Source organism: Monodon monoceros, unplaced genomic scaffold (genome assembly GCF_005190385.1).
Source record: "Monodon monoceros isolate NGI ecotype Baffin Bay Population unplaced genomic scaffold, NGI_Narwhal_1 Super_Scaffold_2, whole genome shotgun sequence".
Taxonomy (NCBI): Eukaryota; Metazoa; Chordata; class Mammalia; order Artiodactyla; family Monodontidae; genus Monodon; species Monodon monoceros.
In genome coordinates, this window is record NW_021703776.1 from 54,594,110 (window position 1) to 54,612,273 (window position 18,164).

General features: G+C 40.7%; 1 protein-coding gene across 3 annotated transcripts in view; it reads right to left on the reverse strand.

Annotated features, from left to right (window-relative positions):
- The window catches only part of OSBPL3 (oxysterol binding protein like 3), a 205,427-nt gene that overhangs the window by 18,688 nt on the left and 168,575 nt on the right, over positions 1 to 18,164 (reverse strand). For all 3 annotated transcript variants that reach the window (XM_029234467.1, XM_029234466.1, XM_029234468.1), the window contains 2 exons: positions 17,015 to 17,152; positions 1,699 to 1,762 (listed from right to left, as the gene is read on the reverse strand). In XM_029234467.1, coding sequence (XP_029090300.1) covers positions 1,699 to 1,762; positions 17,015 to 17,152 — 202 coding nt within the window. The remainder of the gene's footprint in view (positions 1 to 1,698; positions 1,763 to 17,014; positions 17,153 to 18,164) is intronic.

Sequence of the window (18,164 nt, forward strand, 5' to 3'; positions counted from 1 at the left end):
TTTGGAGTGATGAAAATGTTCTAAAATTGATTGTAGTGATGATTGTACAGCTCTGTGAATACATGAAAAACCACTGACTTGTACCTTTTAATTAGGTGAGTTGTATAGCCTATAAATTATATCTCAATAAGCTGTTACCCCCCAAAAGATAATTGGTTGTTTAAAGCAAATTAGTAACAATGTATGACAGGGTTTATAACATATGTAAGTAAAATGTTTGTCCACAATAGCAAACGTTGGGGAAGGGGAAATAGAAGTACACTTTTGTAAGCTGCCTTTGCTATATGTTAAGTAGCATAATATCACTTGAAAGGAGACTGTGATATGTTAAAGATATATAATATGAATCCTAAAGTAACAACTAAAAAATGGAACAAAGAAGTAGAGCTAATAAGGCAACAAAGGATATACAATGGAATCACAGAAAATAATTAATCCAAAAGAACGTAAAAAAAGAAGGGGAACAAAGAACAGATGTGACAAACAGAAAACAAATAACAAGAGGCCAAATTTAAATCCAACTATGTTGATAATCACAATAAATGTAAGTGATCTAAACAACCTAATCAAAAGGCAGGAAAATGTCAAAGTGGATAAAAAAAAGCAAGATTTGACAGTTGTGGGCTTATGGAGACACGGGATTGCCCAGGAAGAAGCTGATGAAGAAGAAGCAAAGGGAGTGGAGGAGAAAATTCTGATTGATGTAAGGAGCACACAGGAAGTACTTGAAGAAGACCCCTCCCATTACCTAATATCTAACTTAAAAAAATAATAATAAAGTGCTAACAAGGTCAATGACACAGCAATTAGGAGGTTAGAGATCTTATGGGAATTATTTCCAGAGGGTTTCGGTGAAAGAGAAGTCTCCAGTCAAGCTTCAATTTTAAACTTTAGTAGCAAAGACTCAGAAAGGAAACCATGGTACTTGTAACCTAAACTGTTGTAATATTGTGTCCAGAGAGAGAAACTGGATGGCTACGAACTGGAATGGGGGAAGGAAATTTTTTCACAAAATACTCTTTCTCATCTTTTAAATTTTATAGATGCATTAAAAAAAAGGCAGTGTGGCAAATCAGGTGTTAACCAGTTAGCAGAGATGCTCAAATTTTCTTTCTATAGCACCTTCTGACTTTGGAATAAATAATTTAACAAAATTAATCCATTTAGGAAATATTTGCAGCCTTATTTATTCTTCAGAGCAAGCCATCCCTTCCCAAATTCAAAATATAATAAACTGAATACAGGAACAACCCCAAACTGAAAAAAAAAGTCAGCAATGTAAAATTTCCGAAATAAAATTTAAAGCTTCAAAAGCAAAAGAACCCTCTGCTGTCTAGAATCTGATAAATAACTGTAAATATTTAATGTCTTGAAATACATGAGGCATTTCAAATGGCCATGGAATGCGCTAAAGGGAAAATTATAGCAATAAACAATGGTGGTGGCCCAGACAAAGACTGAGGATTTTGAAAGAAGAGAACAACTAAGTTAACCTCCAGAATCTTGAATTTTGAAGTCGACAAACGGCAGTTATTGTTCAGAGGTGAGAGGCAAGAATATCAAGTGGTACAGTTGCTTCCAGTGAGGCCCAAGTCCAGGGCCCACTTTTGACCTTAACAAGCATTTACAGTAGTTCCTGAATAAAATAAATTATACCATTACACAAAATGACAGAAGTCAAATATATGAGCACATTACCTTGCCAGAAAACAAAATTTCCAGACTCAGCGTGACATGCAGAAATAGGTGGATGGTGGCTGACCTGATGGAAACAAAGGCGAAAAACCAATTAACTTTTGTGTCTCATGAAATCCATTCTTTCTCCCTTGCACTGAGATGTAATACGATTGCAGCGTCGAACTGAACGGAAACTTGTTTAGTTTCCCTTCAATAAGTCTGTCCCCAAGAGGGTGCTCCAGACATAGTCAGCTCTGTCTTGCTCAAATATGTCAGGAAAAAGCCTGTGAATGGAAGCCTCCAGAAGCCTGGGTAAACAGCAGCCAAGTGGTGAGTGATGAGGGTAGAGACGTGTTTTGAAAGACATGAAAACAAAAGCAGAGATGCAAGCGCTGCCCACTTACAAATCATCTAATCTGACATGAGCTGCCAAGGTCAAAATCAATGCTATTCTGAAAGTACGCACAAACGTTTTAATTAATATGTCAAATAGTAGAACCTTTTAAATGTTACGTAAATATTCCTAAGCAACACACAAATGCTCTTTGCCTCAGCAGATTTTACTCTTTTGAAAACTCTGCATCACATAGTCCAGCCACTTTTTATTAAATCACTGACGAGAAGACGAATCCAAGATAGTTTTTTTTAAAAAAGAATGTTTTTATTAAAAAAAGAGCTAAACAATTTTGGAAGAAATGTTAGTCAACTGCTAAGAAAAAGTTTTTGTTCATTCTTTGTTCATAAAAATATCTTGAGTAAATATGCAATTACATTCTAGAAAAGAGAGTCCCTTGTAACAGAGACTGTAGCTCATTTCCCTGCCTTTTATCACTGAGGTCATTACTTCTGTTTTATTCACTAATGAAGAAACTAAAGAGAAAATGACTCCTCAGTTAATTTCCTCATTATCTCAGTAACATGCAAGGCACGAGAGCAGTATATGTGCTGTTATCATAATTCGGTATTAGTAAAACCAGAGTAATGCTGCTAGCGGCGTTTACAGAAATTTCTCTGACTTAGCTGGTTCTTAGCAAAGGTCTCTTACATTTAGGGCATTTGGGCCAAAGCCACCATATTACACAGGAGGAGACTGAAACTAGAAAGACTAAGTAACGTTTCCCAAACACACTGATAGGGAAGAAGTAGAGGTAAACCCCAGCATTTTTGGTTTACAGATGGTTTTCAAAAAAGTTTCAAAAAAAAAAAATCCTTAAGCAGCCACACCCTGTTTTCAAACATATCTTATCAAGAACTCAATATACTCAGAGCCGGGCTTGAGGTGAACAGGTGTGGCAGGAAGTGGGGATGACCAATCCACAACCACTCGCCTTGCTCTGGACCCTGGACTGCAGTGAACACGGAACACAGTTTAAGAACCACTTCTGTGGCCCTCCTCCAGGTGGAGAACGGCAGGGACAGGATAATCGTGAGTCACACCACACACACTTTCAACTGATGGGAGTGCAATGGTACCAGCCTGGCTCGGAGAAAAGTAGAGACAAAGATGTCAACAGGGCAGGCATCTTTCAGGTCTTGATGAACATAAATCCCAGATCCAATATGAGGTGGGAGGTGCACATTTACCGTCCCTTGATGGTCTTAATTCTCAGAGGCCTCTTGAGAATGTGAGCCCCCTCCCCGTGCCTATGTGCTTTTCAGCTCAAACACTGACTTAGAAACCTCACTCCTAAAATGCAACTCTCTGCTTTCCTTCATCTTCTTCTTTTTCAGTCCAACCCCCTGAAGATACTTTATATCACAAACAGCTACACCCCTGTTTTCCCTTCTTTTCCCACTAGCTCTCAACAAAAACAGCGGAGTTAACTTTTTAAACCTCAGGATCATATAAAACTAAACTAGGGCAAGACAACACCAACCCCTCACTTCTTCACTCTACCTGCCCTATCCACCCCCGAGTGGAGGGGAGAGGAGCTATGGAATGTTCCCCTGTCCCGTAATGTAGGCATATTTTAAAGTAGATTATTATAAAGTAGATCATATTCATTCCCACAGAAATTATATAGTAAAAAATGTAAAGATTACAGCCTTTATCAAGAATTTGGCATTTTATAAGTCTGGCTAAATATAAACATCAAAGCAAAATACAATATATAAAAACTATAAACTCTTCTGTAATAATTTAAAATCCCATAATACAAGGATAAATATACTGTCCATATGAATTATAAAAGAAAGCCTATCATACCATAAAGTATACATATGTCCCATAAAATGTTAATTTGACCTTTTTTTTTTTTTTTTTTTGCGGTACGCGGGCCTCTCACTGCTGTGGCCTCTCCCGCTGCGGAGCACAGGCTCCGGACGTGCAGGCCCAGCGGCCATCTTCCCAGACCGGGGCACGAACCCGTGTCCCTGCATCAGCAGGCAGACTCTCAACCACCGCGCCACCAGGGAAGCCCTAATTTGACCTTTTAAAATGATTCTGTCAGATTAATGAATCAATGCTTAGCAAAGTGCCTTTAGATGGGGTCCAAGGGCTGTTTTCTGGATGCATTAATCTCAACATTGAAATATCAGTGATTTGGCTTATTTCTTTCTGGATTAAAAAGGCCTTTGGCAGTGATTTATTTGGTGCACATGGCTTTTCAGAAGTTTACAAAGCTTTCCAGGGAAATTAAATTGATGCCTTATTTTTCTTTGATATATTTCCTCACAACAGGTTATTTATTCATGAAACACTTCTGAAGCCTCTGCCATGTGCTGCATGAGTTTCAGAGAGTGAGGGAGAGCTTCTGAAGTCCCACAGATCTAGAACCTAACTGTGCAATATCATCTACTGGCTGTATGACCTTGAGTGTGTTTTAAGACCCTCTGGGCCCCAATTACCTCATCTGCAAAAGAGGGCTAGTACCACTGACTTTGCAAACCCAAAAAGATAACACATGGAAAGTGCCAGGATCATATGCTGGTATGGAGTAAGCAGAGATTAAATTTTAACTTTTTGTCATGAGTGGTATTTCCACTTAGCTCTCACGGTCACCTTGTGTCTTCATTACCCTTATTTTATAAATTAGGAAACGGGTTCTTTCAGTGACGAGCCTGCCCAGTGTTACACAGTTCATCAGTGATGAGCGTAGTGTTTTAAACCCAGGTCCTCAGACTTCAAATCCAATGCTGTTTCCTGCGATGCCTCAGCCGCTCCTCAATGACTGCTCTCAAGGTTGGGCTCTGGTCCCTCCCCAGAGCCTCGGCACACCATTAAGGTCCCATCTCATGGATACTTGGAGAAGGAATCTTCTGAGTCTGACCTTTCCAACCTCTCTCTCATTTATTTCTTTGTAAAATGAGGTCTGAGAATCCCTCTGGCTTCAAAATGCTATCATTCTAACATCTGTTTTCTTTGAATCCTAGCTTCAGAGGCGGCAGTGGATGCCAGCCAACTGGAGAAGATTCTGTTAAGTCTTTGATTAATTTTTAATACCCATGGAAAGGGGGTAATTCACAATTAATCATTTAATCTTTGTTGACGGTAATCTAAAATCTACTGGAATAGAGAATAATGTGCACAATCGAACCTGTGTTTGCTAGTACGGGATTTGGTTGAGTTTCTCTTCTCATTACACTGTAACCCAGGCATAGAAAGGCACTAGATTTTGAGTCTGAACTGATTCAGCCCCGCAGTAGACGCTGTCTGTTAGTCTGCTAGCTAAAGCCACTTTAGACTAGTTTTTTAGTATCTCTCTCCATCACTTCCTCTCCATTCCAATCAAATAAGAGCAATTTCTGACTGGTAAGGATTCTCAAACATTCAGGAAATTAGTTTACATGGTTTTTATTGTGCAAATATTTATATGTATCTTTTTTTCTACAATCCCACAGTCAATGAGTTCCCATGGTAGTTAAGAATTCTTGTAATTTATTTGTATATCTGAGGTCTTTCTTCACCCTGACCGAATCATTTGTGACTGATGCTTTGAGAATGCACTTTATATGAGGTGGGCGGTAAGGCGAGGAGAATATGGGTCAAGAGTGCATTCAATATGTGTGTATTCTGTAGGTTTTTCTTCTTCAGATTTAGAAAAATAAACCCTTAAATACATCAATTCTGCAGCTGTCCAGAGACATAACTATAGAGTCCTCCTAGTTCTGGACGCGTCTCTAACCATGAAGCGCTGCTCGTGGAAAAGAGAACAAGTGGCAGGTCAAAAATCACCCACGGAGGGGACCAAGGCATTCATCAAACATTTGCTGATTGCCTGTGATGTGTCAGGCACTGTCTTAGTCACTGTGGATACAATGAGAAACAAAAGAAACAAAAATCTTTACCCTCCTGGAGTTTACATTTTAGTGCAGAAGTGGGTGAGACAGACTATTAAACATATAAGCACATAATCTGTCAGTAGTAAAGGAGAATAAAGCAAGGATGAGGATGGAGGATGGCAGATGGTCAGTGGAAGTATCATATCAGACAGGGTGGTTGGGGCAGGACTCTGTGATAGAAACCTCTGAGGCTAAGAGAAATAAGGCAGTTAACCACACAGATAGCTAGGGGAAGTATGTCCAGATCAGAGGACACAGCCACTATCCAGGGCTTGACAAATGCCCGATATGTTTTAGGAGAAGCAAAAAGGCCAGCATGGGGCTTCCCTGGTGGTGCAGTGGTTGAGAGTCCGCCTGCCGATGCAGGGGACACGGGTTCGTGCCCCGGTCCGGGAAGATCCCACATGCTGCAGAGCGGCTGGGCCCGTGAGCCATGGCCGCTGAGCCTGCGCGTCCGGAGCCTGTGCTCCTCAACGGGAGAGGCCACAGCAGTGAGAGGTCCGCGTACGGCAAAAAAAAAAAAGGCCAGCATGGCTAAAGCTAAATGAGTCAAAGTGGAAGGAGGCATGATATCTGGGGGTGGCACATCGCAGGGCTTTGTGGGCCATAGCCAGGACTTGGGATTTGATTCCAAGTGACTGGGGAAATCGTGAGAGCAATCACTCTGGCTGCTGAGTGCAGAAGTGGCTATGGAAACAAGAGACCAGTTGATGAGTCTGTCGCAACAAGCCCAGTCATTGATGCCGATGGCTTGGACTTGGTGGCCAGCACCAGTGGGGTGGCAGTGAAAACGGCTGGTTTCGGAAGGAAGATCCTAGGATTTGCTTATGAATAGGACGTGGATTATAAGAGAAAGATATTAAGAAGGATGCCAAGGATACTGGCCTGATTTTGGGGAAAATACAGTTGCCAATTATTTTCTGTTCCCCTAAGTTCAGAGTTAAGCACCTATTTGATAAATACATGGTTTCTTTCAAAAGACCAAAAACTACATTATGTAATGACTTGACCTAGAAATGCAGAAGCACTGGTTTAGTCACCTTACAGTTGACTTATTGCTTATTTTATTTGAACAGCTTGAATTTCCCCTGATAATGTCTTTAAACAAGCTGCCACTTTAATCAGAATTAAATAACCCTGCCTACTAGTAGATGAAAGAACTATTCAGACGGGTGATGTGGGAGTGCAACGGGGTGGGGGTGGGGCAGTGATAACTAGGGTACTTTTAAATCCAGCCAAGAATGTTCAGAGTTCTGATGAGTAACAGAAAAGGAAGAAGGGCTGAACCCATGAAGCAAAAGATAAAAGACTTCAATTGAATCTCTTACATTTTAGTAACTCAATAACTCTGCTCAGCTTTGCTGTCAGAAACTCAACAGTAGTGGCTGGGTGGGTAAATGGTGAAGATGGCTTGAGCAGTGACCTGACAACTGAAGTTCCAGGTAATTAGGAAAAGCCACTTTTAGACAATAGCTTAACTGCTTATCCTTTATAGACACCAACTTCTGTACTTTTGTTCCCAAAGGTACAAAACAGAGAAGCAAAGCAAACTGAAATGAGTTTTCTGACCCATCCAGTCCCTGACGAAGCTCCACCCAGGCTGCCCGAGAGCCGAGGATCCTGCCGGCAGGATCCTCGGTCCCTGACAAGGCAAAGGAAGTCCTTTCCTTCTGGATTACCTTGGAAAAAAAGGAAACTCCTCCCCTGAGAAGGTGGAACAGTCAGAGGTTAGCACATATGACGGGAATGTTTATGATCGATTCCTGAATATTCCTTGTTCACAAAGGCCACTGCCCAGCCCACAATGGGAGCTGAGAACAAAGCCCTACGTGAGTTTGGAGGATGAAAGGTTTATGTGACAATGAGAGGCAAAACCCCGTAGTCTGAACAGTGTACAAAAGGCTGTTTCCACATCGGCAGCTCTGAGCACTAAACCCACACAAGAGACGCCAAAAAAAAGGTGAGGGAGAGAGGGTGCTGGAATAGAAACAGAGGGTGCAGCTGAGGGCCACCGGAAGGTGCCGATGGGCCTAGGCGGAGGTTTCCTCACCTGTAACTGATCCTCACCCCACTTGCCACACAGGGGTATTATGAAGATCAAATAAGGTCCTGCACAAGTTTGAAAAGCATAAAGCACCCTGCAAGCATAATACTAGTTAACTGATAGGAGGAAAACTTGAACAGCAAATGCTTTCTCTCGTTTCTGACTGCACGAGTCATTTTGCTCCTGCATTTCTGGGTCTTCTACATGAGATACAAGGTAAAGGGGGCAAGCTTCCACATAGCTGAACTCTGCGCAGTAGTACTTACTTCAACTTCCTTAATCACCGACGACTCCAAACATCCCCAAACCCACCAAAACCACAAGCCACAAAACCTAAGGGCTTGGAGGAAAGGGATAGACATCACTTTCCAAATCACCTGACTCTGCTGTCTAGAAAACTCAGTAGAAAAGCCGAGTTAGCTTTGTTTCTTTCCAGGACCTTTCACTTGGAGATATGATTTCCATCAATGTCCTCCTTAGAATAAAATTCAACCCCAAAATCTTAATTCGGGGTCCTGTTCAGTTTATTATATTAGTCATTCAGCAAGCTCTACTTATTGTAGAGAGATACAAGAAAGCAAAGAAGCCCCAAACTCTGAAAGCGGAAGTCCATCACCTACACCTAATAGACAAGGGTAGAGTCACGCTGTCTCCGTAACAGAACATCTCCTGGGTCAGAAGCAGAAGGAGCCAGACTGGCAGGTACCAGCATGAAACAGAATAAATGCTCTGGCACTCTCTTTAGATGTGGTAAATTAGAAAGCCTTCATGCACAACGGGTCGCCAGGTCAGCATAACCAACAGGGGCGAGAGAGGGAATGGGGGAGGCTGAACTGATGTTTCTCCTGCTGGCTGGGAAAGGAGGGCCCTGGTCAAAACCCTTTTCACTTCTGCAGCAGTGGACAGCCTGCCACATTGAATTAAATAGCCACCTCTCCTTCTCACTGTACACTTACCTGATGACTACAATTCTGTCTTCCTAAGTAGTCTATGGGGAAAGCATCACTGGTCAGGCTGACCAAAGCCATCTGGTCCCCATGGCAGGTCTATTTTTCATGCTAAAGGCATATAGTAGCATTCTGGTTTACATATGTCTCTTATAACCTTAGCTAGTGTGATTCTGTCCCTGAGAGGCTCGTCCATTCTCAGGTATATTTAAAGAATCAACTGTCTAGCCCATAAGGCTAAATTCAAGACAGATGAAGTGGCTCCCTCATGATCAGGACTAGTGGTATCCCCATGGTGAAGCCAGCTGTGAGGACTCCTGGGTGCCTCATGGCTTGCTTTGTGTCAGAGACTCACCAGTGACATTATGCCACCCTCAAAACACCTGAATCAGTACAGTAGATATAGCACATCTTATTTCAACACTCCTCTAAGTGTTCTTAACACTGTGTATTAAAAAGCATTTTAAAAGTTGCCTCTAAATATAAGAGCAATGACCAGGTACTGAATGTGCTTTATATATCAATGTGTTATTTCACTTACCCTTCCTGCAACCTATGAGCTAAGCATGATCATTCCTATTTTACAGATAAAGAAACAACTGAGTTTCAGAAAGTTTAAGTAGCTTATACAAGGCCACACACAAAGTGGCGGGGTTAAGATTTTAAAGCAGGTCCATATTACACCCAGCACGCCCTATGCTACTAACAACGACCAGATCCCTTTCTTGCTTATTTCCTTAGGATCCATTTCACGGAACTAAAGACTAACTTATGTAATGCTCTTTCTGTCTCTGTGCACATGTGCCCAGGAGCTCTGCTTTCTCTCTCCCTGCCACCACCGTGGAACCACGTGCAGATCCTGAATCAGCCCTGCCCCATCAAGGGCTAGTGGGATTGAAGCTCAGCTTTACACAAGCTCACGTTACTACTCTTTTCTTCTACCTATTCATCCTGTCCTGATTGTCTGCTGTAGTTTGGAGCTATTTTCGGCCTTTGTTTTTTCACATGAGTGCATGTAATACCATGGTAACCAAATTATATTTTCATTTATTCACATTCCATTTTAGATTTAGTATTTAAATAACCCAGTTGAATTTGAATCAGATTATCTTACCCTTTAACTACTGATTTAACCCCCTACCGCCCCAATATCAGTGTTTAATTTCTCGTTTCAGCTGCTAACTGGAAAGCGATTGAAAATGTGCTTTGGGATTATTGTATAGTCATTTTCCTTTGAGTTTCAGAGAACGGTATTCATAATTCACAGTTAAGACAACCACCATCTTCATTAGTCTCTCAGCCACACAACCCTCCCCTTCCTACTCCCATAATACCAGTCCACTGATAAACAAGGCAGCAAGATAACAGAAGGAAAATAATGTTTCAGCAACCCATCCCTTTTTCCTCAGTTTTCTAAGAATTGAGAGGGGTGAAATGTATCAATGATGTTTCATGTTCCCAGGCTGACATTTAGGGATATACAGAGGGTAGACACACTCAGGTGCTGCCTTAACCAGATGGGAGAGAAATGCTCTTTATTTTCAGGCAGGATGCACTCTATTTTAGCTAAACAAATCTTTACTGACAGAGGTTTTCGATGTCCCCAACATTCCACTATGGCAAACCATGCTGTCATACGTCAATAACGACAACAAACCTTCATATAACACTTTATACTTCAAGTATAACTGCTCTAAGTGCTAGTGAAATGGAGAGCTGAGATTTGAATCTAGGCTGGCTGACTCCATAGATACTGTTCTTGAATATTATTCTCTGTTAACTCAGGCGGGAAGGGTCTTGTGGAACCTCCTCAGGGAACTCAAGCTGCGTAAGCATAAGGTATGTCCATCCACTGCATAAGGGACAGGCGTTCTTGTCTGCCCCCAGTTCCCACCCACTGCAGTATCCCAGCACCTGGAATAGTGACAGGCAGGTGGTATAGTCTCGAGAAATATTTATGGATGGAATGAATAAATACACGAATGAAGGATTCCTCTTAAATTAAAATCAAGAATAATGTGTTTATTTGGTGCTGCCCCTTCTGAAGGGGGTGCTTCTGCTCTAAAAGGATGATTCAGCAAGCTAGGGTGCACACTTCCAATCTCTAAGCTGCAGTTGGGCAAATGCTTCGTGCTTTAAAAGTCCATCCCCACACACTTATACCACAGAAGTCCACCCACTGGAGTGAAGGTTCTGAGCCCCACGTCAGGCTTCCCAACCTGGGGATCGGGCAACGGGAGGAGGAATTCCTAGAGAATCAGACTTTGAAGGCAAGTGGGATTTGACTGCAGGACTTCAACAGGACTGGGGGAAACAGAGACTCCACTCTTGGAGGGCACACACAAAGTAGTGTATTCATCGGGACCCAGGGGAAGGAGCAGTGATCCCAGGGGAGACTGAACCAGACCTACCTGCTAGTGTTGGAGGGTCTCCTGCAGAGGTGGGGGGTGGCTCTGTCCCATCGTGAGGACAAGAACACTAGCAACAGAAGTTCTGGGAAGTGCTCCTTGGCATGAACCCTCCCAGAGTCCCCCATTAGCCTCACCAAAGAGCTCGGGTAGGCTCCAGTTTGGGGTCGCCTCAGGCCAAACAACCAACAGGGAGGGAACCCAGCCCCACCCATCAGCAGTCAAGCTGATTAAAGGTTTACTAAGCTCTGCCCACCAGAGCAACAGCCAGCTATACCCACTACCAGTCCCTCCCATGAGGAAACTTGCACAAGCCTCTTAGATAGCCTCATCAATCAGAGGGCAGACAGCAGAAGCAAGAAGAAATACAATCCTGCAGCCTGTGGGAAAAAAAACCCCACATTCACAGAAAGATAGACAAGATGAAAAGGCACAGGGCTATGTACCAGATGAAGGAACAAGATAAAAGCCCAGAAAAACAACTAAATGAAGTGGACATAGGTAACCTCCCAGAAAAAGAATTCAGAGTAATGATAGTGAAGATGATCCAGGACCTCGGGAAAAGAATGGAGGCCAAGATTGAGAAGATGCAAGAAATGTTTAACAAAGACCTAGAAGAATTAAAGAACAAACAAACAGACATGAACAATACAATAAGTGAAATGAAAAATCCACTAGAAGGAATCAACAGCAGAATAACTGAGGCAGAAGAACGAATATGTGACCTGGAAGACAGAATGGTGGAATTCACTGCTGCAGAACGGAATAGAGAAAAAAGAAAGAAAAGAAATGAAGGCAGCCTAAGAGACCTCTGGGAGAATATTAAATGCAACAACATTCGCATTATAGGGGTCCCAGTAGGAGAAGAGAGACAGAAAGGACCCGAGAAAATACTTAAAGAGGTTATAGTCAAAAACTTCCCTAACATGGGAAAGGAAATAGCCACCCAAGTCCAGGAAGGGCAGAGAGTCCCATACAGGATAAATCCAAGGAGAAGCACACTGAGACACATGGTAATCAAATTGGCAAAAATTAAAGACAAAGAAAAATTATTGAAAGCAGCAAGCAAAAAACGACAAATAACATACAAGGGAACTCCCATAAGGTTAACAGCTGATTTCTCAGCAGAAACTATACAAGCCAGAAGGGAGTGGCATGATATACTTAAAGTGATGAAAGGGAAGAACCTACAACCAAGATTACTCTACCCAGCAAGGATCTCATTCAGATTCGATGGAGAAATGAAAAGCTTTACAGACAATCAAAAGCTAAGAGAATTCAGCACCACGAAACCAGCTCTACAACAAATGCTAAAGGAACTTCTCTAAGTGGGAAACACAAGAGAAGAAAAGGACCTACAAAAACAGACCCAAAACAATTAAGAAAATGGTCATAGTAACATACATATAAATAATTACCTTAAATATGAATGGATTAAATGCTCCAACCAAAAGACACAGGCTTGCTGAATGGATACAAAAACAAGACCCATATATATGCTGACTACAAGAGACCCACTTCAGACCTAGGGACACATTCAGACTGAAAGTGAGGGGATGGAAAAAGATATTCCATGCCAATGGAAATCAAAATAAAGCTGGAGTAGCAATACTCATATCAGACAAAATAGACTTTAAAATAAAGAATGTTACAAGAGACAAGGAAGGACACTATATAATGATCAAGGGATCAATCCAAGAAGAAGATATAAAAATTATAAATATACATGCACCCAACATAGGAGCACCTCAATACATAAGGCAACTGCTAACCGCTATAAAAGAGGAAATCGACAGTAACACAATGATAGTGGGGGACTTAACACCAATCGACAGATCAACCAAACAGAAAATTAATAAGGAAATACAAGCTTTAAATGACACAACAGACCAGATAGATTTAATTGACATTTATAGGACATTCCATCCAAAAACAGCAGATTACACTTTCTTCTCAAGTGCACATGGAACATTCTCCAGGACAGATCATATCTTGGGTCACACATCAAGCCTCAGTAAATTTAAGAAAATTGAAATCATATCAAGCATCTTTTCTAACCACAACATTATTAGATTAGAAATCAATTACAGGGGAAAAAACGTAAAAAACACAAACACATGGAGGCTAAACAATACGTTACTAAATAACCAAGAGATCACTGAAGAAATCAAAGAGGAAATTAAAAAATACCTAGAGACAAATGACAAGGAAACCATGACGATCCAAAACCTATGGGATGCAGCAAAAGCAGTTCTAAGAGGGAAGTTCATAGCTATACAAGCCTACCTCAGGAAACAAGAAAAATCTCAAGTAAACAATCTAACCTTACACCTAAAAGAAATATAGAAAGAAGAACAAACAAAACCCAAAGTTAGCAGAAGAAAAGAAATCATAAAGATCACAGCAGAAATAAATGAAATAGAAACAAAGAAAACAATAGCAAAGATGAATAAAACTAAAAGCTGGCTCTTTGAGAAGATAAACAAAATTGATAAACCATTAGCCAGACTCATCAAGAAAAAGAGGAAGAGGACTCAAATCAATAGAATTAGAAATGAAAAAGGAGAAGTTATAACAGACACCACAGAAATACAAAGCAGCCTAAGAGACGACTACAAGCAACTCTATGCCAATAAAATGGACAACCTGGAAGAAATGGACAAATTCTTAGAAAGGTATAACCTTCCAAGACTGAACCAGGAAGAAATAGAAAATATGAACAGACCAATCACAAGTAATGAAATTGAAAGTGTGATTAAAAATCTTCCAACAAACAAAAGTCCAGGACCAGATGGCTTCACAGGTGAATTCTATCAAACATTCAGAGTAGAGCTAACACCCATCCTTCTCAAGCTCTTCCAAAAAACTGCAGAGGAAGGAACACTCCCAAACTCATTCTGTGAGGCCACCATCACCCTGATACCAAAACCATATGAAGATACTACAAAAAAAGAAAATTACAGGCCAATATCACTGATGAATATAGATGTAAAAATCCTCAGCAAAATACTAGCAAACAGAATCCAACAACACATCAAAAGGATCATACACTATGATCAAGGGGGATTTATCCCAGGGATGCAAGGATTCTACAATATACACAAATGAATCAATGTGCTACACCATATCAACAAATTGAAGAAGAAAAACCATATGATCATCTCAATAGATGCAGAAAAAGCTTTTGACAAAATTCAACACCAATTTATGATAAAAACTCTCCAGAAAGTGGGCATAGAGGGAACCTACCTCAACATAATAAAGGCCATGTACAACAAACCCACAGCAAAGATCATTCTCAATGGTGAAAAACTGAAAGCAATTTCCTCTAAGATCAGGAACAAGACAAGGATGTCCACTCTCGCCACTATTATTCAACATAGTTTTGGAAGTCCTAGCCACGGCAATCACAGAAGAAAAAGAAATAAAAGGAATACAAATTGGAAAAGAGAAAGTAAAACTGTCAATGTTTGCAGATGACATGATATACTATACATAGAGAATCCTAAAGATGCCACCAGAAAACTACTAGAGCTAATCAATGAATTTGGTAAAGTTGCAGGATACAAAATTAATGCAGAGAAATCTCTTGCATTGCTATATACTAATAATGAAAAATCTGAAAGAGAAATTAAGGAAACACTCCCATTTATCACTGCAACAAAAAGAATAAAATACCTAGGAATAAACCTACCTAGGGAGACAAAGGACCAGTATGCAGAAAACTATAAGACACTGATAAAAGAAATTAAAGATGATACCAACAGATGGAGAGATACACCATGTTCTTGGATTGGAAGAATCAATATTATGAAAATGCCTAAACTACATAAAGCAATCTACAGATTCAATGCAGTCCCTAACAAATTACCAATGGCAGTTGTTACAGAACTAGAAAAAAAATCTTAAAATTTGTATGGAGACACAAAAGACCCCGAATAGCCAAAGCAGTCTTGAGAAAGAAAAACGGAGCTGGAGGAATCAGATTCCCTGACTTCTGACTATACTACAAAGCTACAGTAATGGAACGACATCAATGGAACAAGATAGAAAGCCCAGAGATAAACCCACGCACCTATGGCCAACTAATCTATGACAAAGGAGGCAAGGATATACAATAGAGAAAAGACAGTCTTTTCAATAAGTGGTGATGGGAAAACTGGACAGCTACATGTAAAAGAATGAAATTAGAACACTTCCTAACACCATACACAAAAATAAACTCAAAATGGATTAGAGACCTAAATGTAAGACTGGACACTATAAAACTCTTAGAGGAAAACTTAGGAAGAACACTCTTTGACATAAATCACAGCAAGATCTTTTTTGATCCACCTCCTAGAGTAATGGAAATAAAAACAAAAATAAACAAATGGGACCTAATGAAACTTAAAAGCTTTTGCACAGCAAAGGAAACCATAAACAAGACGAAAAGACAACCCTCAGAATGGGAGAAAATATTTGCAAATGAATCAACAGACAAAGGATTAATCTCCAAAACATACAGGCAACTCATGCAGCTCAATATCAAAAGAACAACCAACCCAATCCAAAAATGGGCAGAAGACCTAAATAGACATTTCTCCAAAGATGACATACAGATGGCCGAGAAGCACATGAAAAGCTGCTCAACATCACTAATTATTAGGGAAATGCAAATCAAAACTACAATGAGGTGTCACCTCACACCAGTTAGAATGGGCATCATCAGAAAATGTACAAACAACAAATGCTGGAGAGGGTGTGGAGAAAAGGGAACCCTCTTGCACTGTTGGTGGGAATGTAAATTGTTACAGCCACTATGGAGAACAGTATGGAGGTTCCTTAAAAAACTAAAAATAGAACTACCATATGAGCCAGCAATCCCACTACTGGGCATATACCCTGAGAAAACCATAATTCAAAAAGACACATGCACCCCAATGTTCATTGCAGCACTATTTACAATAGCCAGGTCATGGAAGCAACATAAATGCCCATTGACAGTGGAATGGATAAAGAAGATGTGGTACATATACACAATGGAATATTACTCAGCCATAAAAAGGAACGAAACTGGGTCATTTGTTGAGACGTGGATGGATCTAGAGACTGTCATACAGAGTGAAGTAAGTCAGAAAGAGAAAAACAACTATCGTATATTAGCGCATATATGTGGAACCTAGAAAAATGGTACAGATGAACCGGTCTGCAGGGCAGAAACTGAGAGACAGATGTAGAGAGCAAACGTATAGACACCAAGGGGGGAAAGCGGCAGGGGGTGGGGGTGGGGGTGTGCTGAATTGGGCGGGTGATTGGGATTAACATGTATACGCTGATGTGTGTAAAACTGATGACTAATAACAACCTGCTGTATAAAAAAATAAATTAAATAAAATTAAAAAAAAAAAAGTCCCTCTCCACTACAACTTTCAACAGGAAGGGCTCTGACGATGCATATGGCCAAAAAAGCCTCAGCCTGGCTAGCGTATTTATGCCCATGGGTGGCAGAGAGGTTTCAGTAGAAGGAAACTGATCCCTCTCTTTATGTGTAAAGGCACTGTAATTATCTCAGTTGCTTTGAAGCCAGTGAAAGGTGGAATATAAATATTTCAAAAGCACATTTAATGGGAGGCATAAGCAACTTCTCCCAACAAACAAAAAGGGTGTATACCCACCTGTTCTGAAAAAAACTGGAAGCCCTTGTCCTCACGAATACACTCATATGTTTCTCCAAGAACTGGATTAAAGGGCTTGCTCCCAGCGCGGAAGTAGCTAGATGCATATGCGGACACGGCAAAGGCTGCCACGTACACCTAGAGAGAGCGGAGAGAACCTGGTTATTTCTCCATCACCAAGAAATTTATTTTTACGAACAAAGACATGAACAAAATAAAACCTCTCTTTCTCTCTTTACAATTTATCTCGAAAAGCCAAAGATTTGTCCCTGGTTTAAAGACACCCAAACCAACTTTGGTTTCAAGTTGTAGGTTTAAATAGTGTTCATTTTGGCCCAGGCACAAGTGGACCAGACCTTTTCAGATTGTCCATTTAGTCTGATGCCTGCAAGATGCCTTTCAAGATGGTGAGTCAGTCCCTCTAAACCAGCCACTGTCTGAGAATCCTGAGGTCGTGCTAAGGCTTTTGAGGAGGAGAGGGACGAAGAGTATTAAAAAAGCTAAACTTCCCTCAAAATTCAAGAATAAGCCACAGGGAACTCCGCTCAATACTCTGTAATAACCTAAATGGGAAAAGAACTTAAAAAAGAATTGATACATGTATTGTATGTATAACTGGAATCACTTTGCTGCACACCTGAAACTAACACAACGTTGTTTATCAACTCTACTCCAATATACAAAATAAATTCAGGAATAAGCATGCTAAGTTTAATCATTCACAATTTGATATTATAGAAACCAAAAAAAAACCTCATTTTGACCAAAGAAAATCTTTGGGAGTCATTTCCTGCGCCTGGGACAGAGCACAGTGCCTTTTAAGAAGTTCTGCTTTTCTGGGAGGAAAAATGAAAACTCAAAAAGGAAAAGGAAGGAAAACTATAGGTGAACATGAAATGAGCAAAATCCTTTAATGGCTGTGGCTGTGAGGGTCTCAGCATTTTTCACAGTTCCCCTTTCAGGGCAACAAAGAGCCACAGTACAGGCACACCTCGTTTTATTGTGCTTTACTTCTTTGTGCTTTGTAGAAACTTCGTTTTTTATAAATTGAAGGTTTGTGGCAACCTTGCATCAAGTAAGTCTATTGGCACCATTTTTCCAAAAGCATTTGCTCACTTCATGTCTCTGTGTCCCATTTTGATACTTCTCA